Source organism: Ursus americanus, chromosome 14 (genome assembly GCF_024610735.1).
Source record: "Ursus americanus isolate L20-20 chromosome 14, mUrsAme1.1.p, whole genome shotgun sequence".
NCBI classification, from domain to species: domain Eukaryota; kingdom Metazoa; phylum Chordata; class Mammalia; order Carnivora; family Ursidae; genus Ursus; species Ursus americanus.
The window spans coordinates 27070868-27087073 of NC_142140.1; the positions used below are offsets into that span (position 1 = coordinate 27070868).

Consider the following 16206-nt stretch of genomic DNA (forward strand, 5'->3'; position numbering starts at 1 on the left):
ACGTGAGGCTTATAGTGTTGAGCTAGGAAGAAAAGGCAAGATAAGGGGGAGGGATTTTGGAAGTTACAGTAATTTTACAATGAGTAAAAGACTTTGTGAAAGTCTGTCTCAAAGGCTCAGGCATTGACGTGTGTGTGTGTGTGTGTGTGTGTGTGTGTGTGATTTAAACTCAGGAACACGGGCATGGACATAGGAGATGTGGGTCCTTGAACATACCCACTTCTAGAAGATATTCTCAGAAAGTTATTGATTGGCTACAAAAGTTGACAGACATTGCAATGATATTGGGGTGTTTTGGTTTTAAGTCGTGTTTATTTAGGTATAATTCACATACAGCAAAATTCGTCCTTTTTATTTAGTGTACATTTCAAAGAGTTTGACAAATGTGTGCAGTCATGTAACCACCACAATCAAGATATAAAACATTGCCATCCCCCCTAAAAGTTCCTTCATGCCCATTATGAACAACTTCACTTCCCACGCACAGTTCTGGTAACCACCAATCTCTCTCCCCTCTGGGTAGTTTTGCCTTTTACAGAGTGTCAAAGTTTCTTTGACCTCTGAGCCCATGTCAGGTGAAAAACTCTTTTAGTATCCTGAAGCCCTTATCATAGTTAGAATTATACTGTATATGCAATTGACTAATACACTGTTAAATGTCCACCTCTTCTGCTAGACTTCTCTGCAGGCATGTCTGAGGGCATAGATTATATAGCTAGTTCATTACTGTATCTTCAGCAGTACCATCAAGTACAGGCTCAACAAACATCACTTAATAAATGAATGAATGAATAAGTCGATGACTATAAGGAAAGTGTTCTAAGTCACTACTGACTAAGCAAAAGTAATTTGATATTCAGTGTTATCAAATCTATCCGATTGTAAAGCACCCAGACACTACACTATTCAAACATCCTGAAGAGTATGCGTATACTTTTGGAGTTACGTTGGATCTAAATATTAGCAATCGGAACCATCCCAGGCAATTCCAGATTCATTATCAGGAGGCTCAATTAATTAAAAATAAAATGGAAAAAATCTTTAAACATTTAACACTGTCTACTGCCATTATTTTGTCTAACTGCATATTTAAAGCTATTTAATTCATGATTTTTACACTCCATATATTTTGTAGCAAATCTGAAATTATGGCGATGCTTAAGAGCAAAATCATGAAATCCTCAAAATCAAGCTTATCTTCAGTGTGCTCGTCGAGTTCAGAAAGAAGGTCCTTGTATTTGGGTTTGGTTTCTTGTCCCTGTGAGAATAAAGAAAAAGTGAAAACCAAATTCATTTTGCCACATCTGTTTTACAGATAACAAGCAATAAGAAACATGTTATTAACATGTTGCTGTAACATTTTATGACATGCTATTAACAATATCATGTTAAGTTGCTACTAGTGCTACTAGTTGAGGGCTGTGTTAAATCTTTTCATGGGTTATTTCACTGAATTTCCATGGTGACCTTATTGGATATTCTATTATTTTCCCCACTTTATGGATGAGCGCCAGAGATTCAGTGAGAGTTAAGTAACTTGCCCCCACCTAGGCAGCTATTGGTATGGAGCCAGAATTCATAGTCTTGGCTTTCTGACCCTGGAGACCACACTCAACCGCTAAGCTATCTGCCTCTCTAGAAACTCAGATACATTACATTTTCAGAATTTCAAAATATAATCTCTTTGCTTTTTAAAAATATAATCTCTGTTATGGGAAGTATTCATTCTATGTTGCACTGAACAATAAAATTGTCCAGAAATATGAAATAAAAAACACTAATATAAAGTCTGCGCTTTGGAAAACTGTTCAGCATTTAGTTTGATCATAAATCACCCCCAAGTCCACAGCCCTCATAAACAGATTGAAAGAAAACATAGGAGTAGTACATACACAGAGAGGCTTTTTAGTTTCCAACCACAGCTTGTGAGCCTATTTTCCCGAGTGGCATTAAAAACATTAAGGTCATTCGATTCTCTGTTATTCTGAGCTATGTTTCCATTTAGTTCAACCCCAAATGCTCACCCATGTGCTAGCTGTAAAAAGCCATCACAGCAATGACTAAGGCCCTTTAGGAATGATGATACATTCCTCTTACAGCCTAGACCATTCTTGTTTTTCTAAGCTCTTGTTTCTCTCAGGAGGTCACACCTAACAGTGAGGGTGAAAGGAGCTTCCCCTGCCTCATTTCAAGACAGTTCAGTGCTATGTTGAAAGGGTCAGATCCAAGGCAGAGACAGGATTACTGGTGGAATGGCACACTACAGCCAGACATGGCTGTAGATGTCTCCTTTTTCTCTTTTAAATTTATTTGAGGGACAGAGGGAGGGAGAGAGAGCAAGCAGGAGCAGGGGGAGAGGGAGAGAATCTTCAAGCAGATGCCCCACTGAGCATGGACCCACCACAGGGCTCGATCCCAGTTTCCTGAGATCACGACCTGAGCCACAGTTGGAGGCTTAATGGTCTGAGCCACTCCGGTGTTCCAGATCTCTCTTTTTTCCTGCATATTGGAGGAGCACCTGAGCTGACCCAGGTCCAGACTTCTTGGGGCCTGACCAGCCATCTTGTTTTGTATGTTCTTTTTCTTTTTTTTCTTTCTTTCCTTTTTTAAAAAAGATATATTTATTTATTTGAGAGAGAGACAGAGAGAGCGCGAGGACGCGCGTGCATAGACACCCCCCCCATGAGTGGGGGAGGGGCAGAGGGCGAAAATATCCAAGCAGACTCCGGCTGATCAGGGAGCCCCTAGAGGGGCTTTATCTCACAAGCTGTGAGATCAGGACCTGAGCCAAATTCAAGAGCCCAAGCTTAACTAACTGAGCCACCCAGGAGCCCCTTCTTTTTGTATCTTCTTAACAGTGCATTTAAATGCCCAGTTTTATTATATCTGACTGTCTATAGACGGTCCAGATCCCCCCCAAATTATGTTAGGCTTATAAGAAAGGACATGTTCCCCTCAGAACCCAGGCCTCAGCCAAAAGATCCCCCTCCATTTACCAGAGAACTTCACATGGGGATGCCGGAGAAAGCCCAGTTAGGAACCACGGGGCTGTCATCTTTAGCCACGGAGTCGGGGGCCCCCTGCCTGCCTTACGGAATCTCACCGAGCTGCGTGCTGGGTCGAAGGCAACATTCTGACACTGCTCTGCACGTTTGCCCTGTGAGGTAAAGCTTGTTGCTATTAATACCGAGAATGCCCCTGAGTCCCCTGTGGTCCCCTGAAATGTGGTTTCTGCTTTCCGGTGCCTCTCATGTGGAGCAGAGGGCAGGACTGCGTAGGAGGCCGGGAAATCCAGGAATTGGCTACCTTTCTCGAGTGTAGCCTGCCCTGAGGGACCCGACGTTGAGGGCGTCTCTCCGAAGGATTTGGCTTTAACGTTTCCCTCGGCTGTTCTCAGACAGGGTAATGAATTACAGCAGCGCCCCTCCCCTTATCGGAGATCTCGCGGAGTTTCAGGTCCCCGCGTTAACTGCAAACCCTGAGCGACCATTCTGCCTCTGACCAATCATCAGGAGGACAATGGAAGCCTTGCTTGAGGTCAGAGGGCTCACGTCGCTCACCTCCCTTCGTCTCAGTCACGTGGCGTTTTGTCATCCCACGTGGTCACAAGAAGGGTGAGTACCGTGCAGCAGGGTATTTTGAAAGACCACATTCACATGTATTTTACTAGAGCATATTGTTAGAGCTGTTCTGTTGCATTATTGTATTGTGACTCTCTTACTGTGCCTAATTTATAAATGAAACTTTATCATAGGCCCGGGTGCATAGGGAAGAGCAGTCTGTGGAAGGTTCCGTTCTGTCACGGGTTCAGGCATCCACGGGCGGGAACTAACCACACACTTCAGGGGGGACGGCTGTACATCAGAATGACCCCTCTGCTAGGTGCTCATTTTCATGCTTGTTAAAACTCTCTGAGGATTTGCCCAGCCGCCAGTTAGGAGGCCTTTTTTCTCTCTGGAATTTGTCATTTCTTTAGGCCTCTGATGTAGGCAAATGTTATAGGATTTACTCAGCCACGCCTTCCTTAAAGACTCCTTAGAACATTTTACCACTTGTCAAATTCTGCGTGATAATTCTGGCTGAAAAGCCTTTCTTTAAAAAAAAAATTCAAGGAATAATACAAATGATACTTATTCTTCTTGTAATTGATCACGTGTGCCCTTTGACCTATATCACTTCACTTCCCCCCTCCTCCCCCAGCCCCTGGCAACCACCATTCTAGTCTCTGTTTCAATGAAATTGGGTTTTTAGAAAATCACTTATTCGTAGATCCAAAACCAAGGTTGATTTCTTTTTCTTTTTATTTTTTTTAAAGATTTTATTTATTTATTTGACAGAGATAGAGACAGCCAGCGAGAGAGGGACTACAAGGAGGGGGAGTGGGAGAGGAAGAAGCAGGCTCATAGCGGAGGAGCCTGATGTGGGGCTCGATCCCAGAACGCCGGGACCATGCCCTGAGCCGAAGGCAGATGCTTAACCGCTGTGCCACCCAGGCACCCCCCAAGGTTGATTTCTCACAGTCTTTTGAAATCATCAAAGATTCACAGGAAGTTGTCTCTTTGACCCAGCTTCCCCCAGTGGATGACATTTTTGATATAACTGTCATATACAAAAGCCCATACATTTATATTTTAATGGAATGATAATACATATATTTTTAATATCTCAGGACACACATAGCATCTTAGAGACTGCTTTCTTTTAAGTTTTCTCTTACTCTGCCTACCAATAAATATTGGTGGTCTAGACTGCATGAGCCCTTCTTTTCTTTTTACAAATTTCCCCTAGGCCAGCATTTCCCAAAGTATGCTTGTAGAATGTAATACAGTTTTAGGTGATTCAGGAATAAATATTAAATACAAATTAAAAGTCATCTATTCTTTTACTACCTTCCACTTCTACCCACTGAATTAACATTTACAATAGTGCTAAAGTATTCCTATAAATTTATTTAAGTAGAGAGTTAAAGAAAAAAGTTCTAAGTAAATTATCATACAGGCTGTAGGCAGATATGGGAAAAATTCTGAAGGTGGTATTCAAGTGACTAAAGGTTGGGGAGTATGCCTGTACGTAATTTAGGTCAGTGACTCTATCTGCTGCTAACTCTGACTTCTTAATTGCCAACACAAATCTTTATTCTGACCTCCCAAGTCATATGTCCTGTTGCTCTGTTTCTCCTCTGGCATGCTTTATGGACTTCTTAAAACTGACACATTCTAATGGAACTCATCACGTCTCCCCCAACCCCACCTCACTTCAAATCTGCTTATTCTCCGATCTTTGTCTTCTGTGGGAATAAGGCCAGCACCCACTTCTTCCCAAAGTTGGAAAGTAAAGTATCATCATTTGCTCCTCCTGTCCTTCAACCCTACAGCCAATCAGTTATCAGATCCCGTTCATCCCACCTTCCAGATGTCTCTGCTGTTCACCATCTTAGTCCCAGCCATCATTGTCCATGGTTTGGATGCTTCCTCACACTCTCTCTTTGTCTCTCCCCAAACCCCATCCCAATTCCATCTGCAGGTGGTGTAACTTCTGAGTCCTGGACTTAGAGACCATGCCTGGCTTCCTCCTGCCCTCAGACTGTGCCTCTATAATTTGGCTTCTGTCTACCTCCTCAGCCTTATCTCCTAGTGCCCCTTACTTTCCTCTCCCTTCTTGCCAACTACTTCCCAGCCCTCCCAGGTCTTTGACTTGCCTTACCCGCTTTGCATATACCATTCCCTTTGCTTGCAATGCTATCATTCTCAGCCCCCACCCACCTCCTTTGCATTACTAAACTCTTGCTCATTCTTCAGATCTCAGCTATACCTTTATTTTCCAGGAGTGCTTCTTTGATCAACTGCCCCAAGATGATCCTTCTGTTTTACTCTTTCAGTGCATGTTCTACTGTTTCATGGTTATTTGAATATTTCTGATTACTTTTTAAGCATGTCTCTCTGCTCGGCTGGATTGTTAGCTTGTCCATTGTCTTAACTCCAGTGCTCAGCTCACTTCCTGGCATATAGTACATATTCATCAAACATTCGTTGAATAAAACAACATGACTGTTGGCTCTTTGGACCCACCATTAGGGCATGGCCCCTGTTTCTTCATACCTGTTAATTCACTCACCTCTGTGAAATTCCTAAACTGGGTTTGGAGCAGATTTTTGGCAGTAGCTTTTCCAAGTTTACCGTCAGGGTCAGAAGAGTTTCTGAAAATCAGAGCGAGAGTGGCAATGGCTTTTTCCAGATCTGAGCCCTTCTTGAGTTCTGTGAGGGAAGAAATGACATAGTCTAGGATAGGAATGACTCTTCCCCAGACATGGGGTTATGTTTTCCAAGGGAACCAGGGGACACAGGGTTGGAAGATGTATGTCAGTGTGGCCCTGTCCTTGAATTCTTTGCCCTCTCCCTGGGAGTGGGAGGTAGGGATATCTGGGCCTAGATCTTTAAATACAGGAAACCAAAGTTTCTTCAGGAGCAATAAAAATTAGTAGAATTAGGATGAGATTTCTCACCTGTTTGTCATGTGACCTTGGGAAACACCTCACCTCTCTCAACGTTGGTTGTCTGACCTGTAAAATATTCAAGCGGTATCTACTATGCGCTAGGTTCAGTCTCTGGCATTGAGGGTGCCACATTGAATAAGACAAAGTCCTGCTCTTGTGGAATTTATGTTCTGTGTCAATCAAAGCATCACCTCATGTCAGTGGGATAAAGGAGGATGGCATCCAAAGCAAGCTCTTTGATATCATGATGGGTAAGGGACCCCCTTTGACTCAGCCTCAGACATAGTGATTTCCCAGCTGCTTTCTCTGGTTTAAACTCCTCGAAAGGGTGGTGCTAACTCATTCCTTTCCCCTGGATAGCACCCAGTGAACACTGAGAATTGCACAAGGTACAGTGGAGAAAACTCATTTGTTCTCTGTCCTCTTAGGCCCTAGCACATCCAGTATTGTAGAACTTCTCACATATTACAGTTATTGCATTTGTAATGGTCTTTCTTCTCAACTAAAATGCAAGTTCCATGAGACCAGGGATCCTGCCTTTCTTTCTCACGGTATTCCCAGCGGCACAAATTCCTGCTACACAGTAGGTGCTTGTATATGCCGTTTAATGAATGAAGAAGAAGAAAAGGAAAGAAAAATAAAATCTTACAGCTTTTAGCCCGGGTGATGTGCAACGATCGTGGATACAAAGAATGATGATCAGACAGAATAACAGAACTTTTGTATTGAGCACTTACTATACTTCTGACATTTCCCTAAGCACTCAGCACCCAGAGGTGACACAACCAGCTGTGGCCTCTGCCCTCTTACAATATACTTTACAGTCTAGAGAGAAATAAGCAATAATCAAGAGGAGAATGTATATATATTTGTTTATATATATATTTGATTATTATTGGTCCGTATGCATATATATTGTACATATTTACAACTTGCGATGTATGAAGCAAAGAAGGCACAGAGACAGAAAAAATAAAAGAAATACACCTGGGAGGAAAACTACTTAGATGGCTGGCCTTGGAGGTCTCTGAGTAGACGAACATTTACGCTAAGACCTAATGGATGAGAAGGATCCTGCCCTGTAAAAGCCTTGTGGGGGAGAGTCAGGCTGGGATTAGGGCTGTGCCGAATGTCCCAGGCTCAGGGAGCAGACAACGTGAAGGCTCAGCAGAAGGAGTCTGGCATGTTGTGGGAGCTGGGAGGAGACAGCTGTGGTGGGAACCTAGAAGGGTGTTTGATTAGGAAAGGAGGCGAGGGGCGCCTGGGTAGCGCAGTCGTTAAGCGTCTGCCTTTGGCTCGGGATGTGATCCCGGTGTTCTGGGATCGAGTCCCACATCGGGCTACTACACTGGGAGCCTGCTTCTTCCTCTCCCACTCCCCTGCTGTGTTCCCTCTCTCTCTGGCTGTCTCTCTGTCACATAAATAAATAAAATCTTAAAAAAAAAGGAAAGGAGGTGAGACTGACCCACGCAGGATTTACAGCCCCTGGAAAGGAATCAGACTTTTCTTCGCAAATATTTTCTCCCAGTCTGTCAATTGTTGGTTTTTTTTAATCCTTTCAATTGAGCTCTTTTGTGGAGGAATAGTTTCTAATTTTTTATGAAGTCTGATTTACCAATTTTTCCTCTTATGGAAGATTCATCCTACATAAAATGAAAAGTTTTATAATTTTATGGCCTACATTTAAATCCATGATCCATTTTGAGTTTCTTTTTTGTACCAGGTATGAGACTTAGGCGGAGGTTCCTGTTTTTTTTTTTAATGTGGATGACCAATTGCTTCTGCATCAGTTGTGGAAAATACTATCCTTCCTTCGCCGAATCATTCTGCATCTTTGTCAGAAATCAGTTGGGCATCTTTTTGTGGGTCAGTCTCTGGTTTCCCTATTCTGTTCTATTGATCTGTGCATCTGACCCTCTGTCAGCAACACACTGTTTTGATTCCCATAGCCACAGAGTAAACTGTAACATGGGGGACAGTGAGCTCCCCACTTCCTTCTTTTTCAAAATAATTTTGGCTCTTCTAGGCCCTTTTCCTTTCTGGGTCTCTATGGGACTTACTGTAAGCCTTAAGAGAAATTTGAGGGGAATTGATATCTTTGCTATGTCGACTTTTCCAGTTCAGGAACAGTATGTATCTCCATTATCGTACACTTTATAGGTGAAGAGAGGATGGTAGGGCATGCTCCTAGTGAGTGGTGGCAGAGCTTGAATTTGAATCCATGTGGAAGAAATAAGCCTCATGAAGATAGAGATTTCTTTCTTTCTTTTTTTTTTTTTTCCTCTCTGTCTTGGGTTCTGTGGAACCTGTGGTATTTAGAATAATGCCTGGTCCATTGTAGGGGCTTCACATATATTTGTTGGATGAATGTCTGCTAAGCCTGTGTCCTCAGCTTCTTACTGCCTGATTTCCTCCCTAGTTTCTGATTCCCAGTCTCACTTCCTATGGCTTGTACCTGACCTTTCCCACTTGTGTCTGCTTGTCCGGTGGCCGGCCCTCCATCTAGCCTTGAGCTCCAGCCTCAGAACATTCCCTGCTTCTTTGAATTTGATTTTTACCTCTTTCTCTCCCCATCCTTAATCACCTCTTCCCTTAGTCTCTGCCACATCCCTGAAACTCACAGTTAGAATTGAGATTCTCCTCAGTTACCCAGCCCTTTGCTGCTCATCAAGGTCCCAGGAAATGAGCATATTCTTCTAGCTTGTGTGTTTGAGGTGGTGGTGGGATGCTATAAGGTGGTAACCTTGAATTTAAGTAGCTGAAGAATGAACTCTATTTATTCTCTCTTTAAGAAGCAAATTGCTTAGAGGTAATATCTTAATTCCTTAAGCGGTAAATATTCCTTCTGTAATTTTGGCCAGCTGATTTATTAATTAATAACCAAGAATAATTTGGGAAGGCTTTAGTATGAGATGCTCTACTGGGTCATGGGGGACAGTAGCCTCTTGCTCTCCAGGCTCTGCCTTTCTGGTGAGGAAGGGGTATATTTGCAAGCCAGGAGTGAGCTTGCAAATAACGACAGACACCTTCCTTGTTTACTCTGTGCCAGATGCTTTCCAAGCATAATCTTATTTAATGCTTAGTAAAACCCATAGAGGTAGGTACTATTTGTGTCTCAATTTTACATATTGGAAATTGACACATGGAGAGATTAAGAGTTTTAAGGTCATGTTGCTCAGAAGTGGCAGATGAAGGATTTAAAAGTCTGTCTGACTTCAAAGACCATAGAAAGACCTGCCACTTTTGAGTATCTCTTTGTAAGGCCATCTCCACGGAGGCTGTGGAATCCAGATATTGTCCAGCCCCCACAAGGAAGTTCAGGCCTGTCTGCATTCTAGATGGGGACTCCATCTGGACAAGCCAACTCTTCTTCCTTCTCCACCATTCTTTTAAGCCCAGCAGTCCTTTTCCCCGTGACTATGAAATAGTGTATGTTCATGGTAAAAAGTGAGCTAGCAAATATTACAAATAAAAGATAACAACGTGCTCTGGTTTTCCTACCAACACTCACGATACTTTGAGAGATGTTTTGGTTTCCTGTTTTTATGGTTGGATTCTTCCCTTAATAAACTCGGCATGTTGCCTTTTAATACCTGCCCTGTCTGCCTCACAGAGTTGTGAGCAAATATGTGAAAGCATATTGTAAAGGGCTAAGTCCTATTAAAAACCCAAGGGGTCGATGTTTCTCTTTTGGCATCTTTTATCACCTTTCTTGCCTCTGGAAGAGGCGTGTGAGAGAGGGTGTTAAAGCGGGCACTTCATGTCGACCTCTCCTGCTATTTCCTACCTCACTTTTCATGGTTTAGTAATACTAAACTGTGTGTAGTCCCTTACTCTGTTCTCCCAGCAAGTATTTTTTGGCAAATACTTATTGCCAGGCTCTGTCCTAGTTCTGGGGATGGAACAGTGAGCAGTATCAAGAAGGCATTTCTTAATTTGGTGCTTGCGTTCTGGAAGACAATTGTAGTGAAGGATTACGGGGCTAGGATTCTGCATGCTAGCTAGCCATTCCTCCCTGGGATGCACGGGATTTGACTCACTAACTCATACACCAGCCCTCAGAGGTGGGTTCCTGCGTATCGATATAGGAATAGATAAGGAAGGAAACTGAGGCTCGCAAAGGTCAGTAGCTTGCTCAAGGTCACACAGCCAGTCTGGTCCCTCAGCATGATGCATGCTGCCTTTCCGTAGTGTTTTTCAGGCAGTGTATTCTGTAGGACCTTTTCCAAACCCCCAGATTGGGCAATGGGTCCCTCCTTTGTGTCTCTCTACTTCCCTGAATGTAAACTTACCATAACCCTCACACTAAAACACGGTTGATCTGTCTAAATTTCCTTCGAGACCAGAGCTGTCCAAAAGAAATGTCATGTGAGCCATAATGATAATCGAATCTTTCTGGTAGCCGCGTTAAAAGGGTGAAAAGAAACATACAAAATCATTTTCATGAAATTCTATTTAACCCAGTGTATCAGAAATATTTCAACATGTGATCAATCTAAACAGATTATTGAGATATGCTATACCTTTTTCTACTAAGTCTCTAAAGTCTGACTTTACACTGACGATTACACTTACAGCGCATTTCAATGCTCAACATCTACATGTGGCTGGTGGCTGCTGCCCTGGACAGAGCGTTCTAGACTTGCTCCCGAGGGCAGTTACTGCATGTCATTTATCTCTATGCTTGTTCCCAGGCCCTGGCGGGTTGTAGGCCTCGGTGTATGTGTGTTGGGCGGAGCTGAGTGGAATGTCAGAACCATCGTCTGCCTCTTTCCCCTCACCTGACCTGAAATGTGGCACTCAGCTCCAAACATTAGATCTAGGGAGTTCCTGACACTCCAGTGTAATAGAAACCAATTCTCAGTGTGGCAAGGTGTCAGAATCACCTTGTTTTAGAAATTTTCCTAATATTAGTTATTTTTGCAAATGGAGAAATGAAGACCCGTCGGAGAGAAGCAGTTTGTCCAGGTTCACACCTGTAGTATGTGGCAGGACTAAACACCAGGTCTCTGTTCTTCTCTCTCTAGGTCAGTAGTTTCCCCAACATGCTAGCACTTCTCCAACTTCCCTGCTACAAAACTCTTTGGATGCTAGTGGCAAATATGTCCTCATCCTCTATTCCCACCCTTAAGAGATCAAGGGCACAGGCCCAAGCAGCCAGCAGAGGAAATGGGGGTTCATACTGACCTCTATTCCATGCTCCATCCACATCTTATTTCAATGGATAACATTTAAAACTACTTGCCATTGAATAAAGCACATTCTGGGAAGATGAGCCATTGTTCATCCTGTGTTTTTTTTAAGGCATGGGAATAAATGTGGCCCAGCAGTCCAATGTAACAAGTCTGGTGCTGGGAATGGTGTGTGTGTGTGTGTGTGTGTGTGTGTGTGTGTGTGTGTGTGTGTGTGTGTTCAGGGGCAGTGAGGGTGATGGAGAGACTTACAACCCCCCTCAACCTCTTAGAAGGGATAAGGTGTATTAGCCATGTAGTGGGACATTATCAAAAGCATCCAAAGTTGTGTAAATTGTAAAACAGAAATCATGGGTTTCTTATTGTGATACTATAAAAATAATAGTTTCATCATGATGGACATTTATTTAAGTAAAAATACAGAGTCTCCTTTGGAGGCATTGGCCAGCCATCTAGGAGGAAAAACAAATAGTAAGTATCGATCTGTGCTTCTTATTCTGTAGACATTTTAAAGCCACAGATTTGGGAATTCGATCATGATCCAAGTGTATGAGTGGTTTTTTTTTTCTTATATGGTTCTTTCCATGGCCATACTGTTAGCTCTAAAAATATTTTCCCTATAAAATTGAATTTTGAGGGCATATATTTACGTTTTGTGAGGTGGCCACACTGTGTTTTCACTCCACCCACAGAGGCAGTCGGGGGTTGATTGCGTCCTGAGTCCGATGACCATTCATGAGTTGGGTATTGGTGGTCTTGCTCTGGACGTACTGGGAATGCTTCCCCTAGAGAGGGTGGGCAGCACCCTGAATTAGGGAATCAGAGGATCCATATTTTCATCTTAGCTTGGCCTCGCATGGGCTAAGTTTGGGCAAACTCATTCCTATCACTGGACCTTAGTTCTCAAATCTTTAAAAAGAACATGATGAATATTTGATGATGTATCCACAAGTTCCCTCACATCTCTGGCATTCTTTGATGTCCTGTTGTTTTTAATTCCTTGTGTGCTCTCACGGCAGAGGAGAAATACGTACATCGCAGTCACCCCTTGTCTTACCTTTTATTGAAGCCAGTTGTTTCGAGATTGAAATGCTGCCAACAAAATGAAAGAAAAATAATGATTTGGGAGCTTGGGTGTTTATTTCTGCATCTAAAGTCAAGCAATACAGGGACACCTGGCTGGCTCAGTCTGTTAATGGTGGGACTTTTGATTTTTGCTCAGGTCATGATCTCAGGGTCATGAGGTCAAGCCCTGTGTTGGGCTCTGCACTCACTGCAGAGTCAGCTCCGGATTCTTTGTCTCCCTCTCCTTCTGTCCCTCTCTCTGCTCGCACATGCTATTAATTAGTCAATTAATTAATTAAAAAATCTTTTAAAAAATAAAGTAAAGCACTTTCACACATGCTATTAATCAACTAATTAATTAAAAAATCTTTTAAAAAATTAAGTAAAGCAATACAATGATTGAAAAATTAATTTATTTTCAGTAAACCTTCAGTGAACCCTCTAGTGGAGCAGTCATCTGTCTTTCAAGCCCCTTTTGCTCCTTGCCACGTAGTAAAGAAGTGTTCAAGTGTGTCTAGCCCATATCCTAGTCTTTCTTGCATTTGTGTCACCACAGGACTGAAGTCCCTCAAGTGGAAAAGGAGCAGAAAGGTGTGGTCATCTTCCATGTAAGCTCTTCTCTGTCTTTCCCACTTCCATCTGACTAACATAGACATTATCCAGGACACTTGCGAAGCCACACGTTAAAACCACAAGCATCACCACCATCCCTGGCCCCTACGTGGCTACATGGAGTAAATCTGCCACAGACCTGGAGCCCTGGCTCCACACTGTTACACAAAAAAGAAAAAAACAATAACTTTTGTGTCATAAAACACTAAGGATTGGAAGTTTGTTTATTTGTTCCAGTAGCTTAGCCTACCTGAGACTCTAGGTGCTGAGCTGGGCGGGGGTGCATCTGTGACCGAGAGACATGTTCCTGCACTCCTAGGGCTTAAAGTCTAGTACAGAAAACAGATTTTAAAGAGGGAATTCAATAAAGAGCAATGGCATGGTCAGATTTGCATTTGGGGAAGTTATTTCACCTGATAGATCAGAAGAGATTGGATCAGGGGCCAGATGGGAGGCAGGAAGATGTACCTCACTCCCTTACAAACTGCAGATCAAATTTGCTTGATATTTCAACCCACAATGGCTGGAATGGTTTTTGAGAATGCCAGTAAGAACAATAGTACTTGGTGACATCTTTGACAAATCCTTAATGGAAACTTTTGGGTTCAAGATCTGAATTCTGCATCAAGACCTTATCACCTTAGGGAGGGGGGCTCATTTTTTTTATTTGTGAAATTAGGAAGCTGAACTCCATGATATTTTTAAAAAGATTTATTTATTTTTATTTGAGAGAAAGGGAGAGCAGGGGAGGGGCAGAGGGAGAGGGAGGGAGAGTCTGAAGCAGACTCCACACTGAGTGTGGAGCTCCACACAGGGCTCCATGCAGGGGTCAGTCTCACGACCCTGAGATCACGACCTGAGCCCCAACTAAACATTGGACACTCAACCAATTGCACCACCCAGGCACCCCAAGGACTCTATGATATTTTAGATCTTTTATAGTCTTCTTGGTGAGTTTCCCTTGATTTTCTAGAAACTCTGCACCATTATTATCTTCTTTATACAATGCACTACCTTTTCACTCTGCATATAGTGTACCTGCAACATGGCTTGTGTTTCTTTCTTTCTTTCTTTTTTTTTTTTTTTTTTGGCTGTGTTATATTCTATTGCCGTAATCTCCATTAATCTGTGAAGCCTTTGAGAGCAAGAGGTATGCAATTTATCTCAAAACCTTCCACCCCTCACCTATTACAGTACTACCTAGCACTTGTTGAGTGTTCAAGAAAGTTTTTTGAGCTACAGTACATCTCCTAAATAAAATTACATGAGAAAGAATATTTTTAATTTATTAGCTATAATTTGATACTTCGAATGATATGAAACAGTTTCCCTCTGTCATGGATAGTCTAAAAGAATTTGTTGTACAGTTAAAATCCTTACTAATTTTGATTTATGAATGTTTCTCAAGACACAAAGATATTTGTGTTAATTATATCATCTTTTCAGTTTGCAGTTAAAGCCTCCCATTTGTTCCCTTTGTTTCTGCAATTTAACTTAAAGCTGGATTGGGGTGGGTACCAAGCACCAAACCTGCAATATCTTGACCATCAAGTTGACATGAACTCTTTGGAAATGCACCTGCAAGCTTAAATGAAACTCAGTAAAGGAGAGCCATCCACGTGCCACTGACCTTTTGGGCATTTTCCTAGGTGCTAAAGTAGATGTTGGGGCTGAAGAAAGACTGGGGTCCCCTTCCAAGTGGAGTTCCTGGTCCCGGCTACTGTGCATGCAGCCACACATACTCTGGTCGTCTGTTGTGTGTTGGTCCTTCCTAAGCAACAGTCACTTGCCCACTGTTACTGTTGTCGTTCACTCCATGACAACTATGTAAGGCACTTTTAGGAGAGCTTTCTGCTAGTGTTATTGTATGTGGACATTAAACCATTCATGCAGTCAACAAACATTTGAGTGCCTGCTATAGGGCAGGCACTCTACAAGGTGCTGGAGACACAACAGTGAGCAAAATCAGACATGGGCCCTGATCACAGACAGCTTAGTGGGAAAGACAGATATTAAGTGATCATCTGAAAAAGTCATACCCATGAACAGTACTGTGCAAGGGGATGCTATGAGATTGGTGTCGGGGAGATCAGGGAGGCATCCCTGGGGAAGTGATGTGATGATGAGCAGGAGTTAAGTAGGTGCAGTGCCAAAGGAACCACATCGTGGGCAGAAGGAATAGCTTGTACTATCTCAGGGGCAGGAGGGAGTGTGGTGATTCGGAGGGACTGAAGGTAAAGGCCAATGTGTCTGGACCAGAGAGGCTGATGGGGAGTGAAGCTCTACCTGAGGAGGAAGAGGAGTCATGGTGGGTAAGACCACGCAGAAGCTCGTAGGCCACAGGAGGGCATCTTCACTCCACGTCAACAGAATGGGAAAGCATTTGTGGATTTTAAGCAAAGAGGGTAATAAAGTTAGATTTACTTTTTGGAAAAGTCACTCTGGCTTCAATGTGAGTAACAGTTTATAGAAGTGGACAGTATAAGTGCAGGAAGCCTGGTGGGAAGGCTACTTCTCTTGTGTCAGCTTAGAGCTCTTTCTGTAAAAACCAGGGGATGTATCAACTCAGATAAGTCTGGTTCAGGGAACACATGACCAACAATTACTTAGATCACTGGTAAGTTGATGGGTGAGAGGAGATAGATCTCAATGGAAGCCAAGAATAGCCATTGTCCAGGATTCAAGTTGGCTCCAGGACACTGCTATCTTATTACTGCATCACTGGTCACTGTGAACCATATGGCCATGTCACTCTCTCATTGCTTGCCTCCCTTTATGGGTTTTCTTTTCTCTCCTCCCTCTACCCCCTGACTAATTCCCTTAGCATTTTTCATTTAAACTGGG

At 42.8% G+C, this 16206-nt stretch overlaps 1 protein-coding gene across 1 annotated transcript; it reads right to left on the minus strand.

The window, feature by feature from the left end:
- Nucleotides 1-1064: 1064 nt before the first annotated feature.
- SNTN (sentan, cilia apical structure protein) lies at nt 1065-15102 on the minus strand. The gene is made up of 4 exons (XM_045807518.2): nt 14993-15102; nt 12743-12777; nt 6115-6254; nt 1065-1258 (listed from the first exon to the last, which is right to left on the minus strand). The coding sequence occupies exons 1-4, from the start codon at nt 15100-15102 to the stop codon at nt 1100-1102; spliced, it is 444 nt and encodes a 147-aa protein (XP_045663474.1). The 3' UTR covers nt 1065-1099.
- Between the last annotated feature and the right edge of the window lie 1104 nt (nt 15103-16206).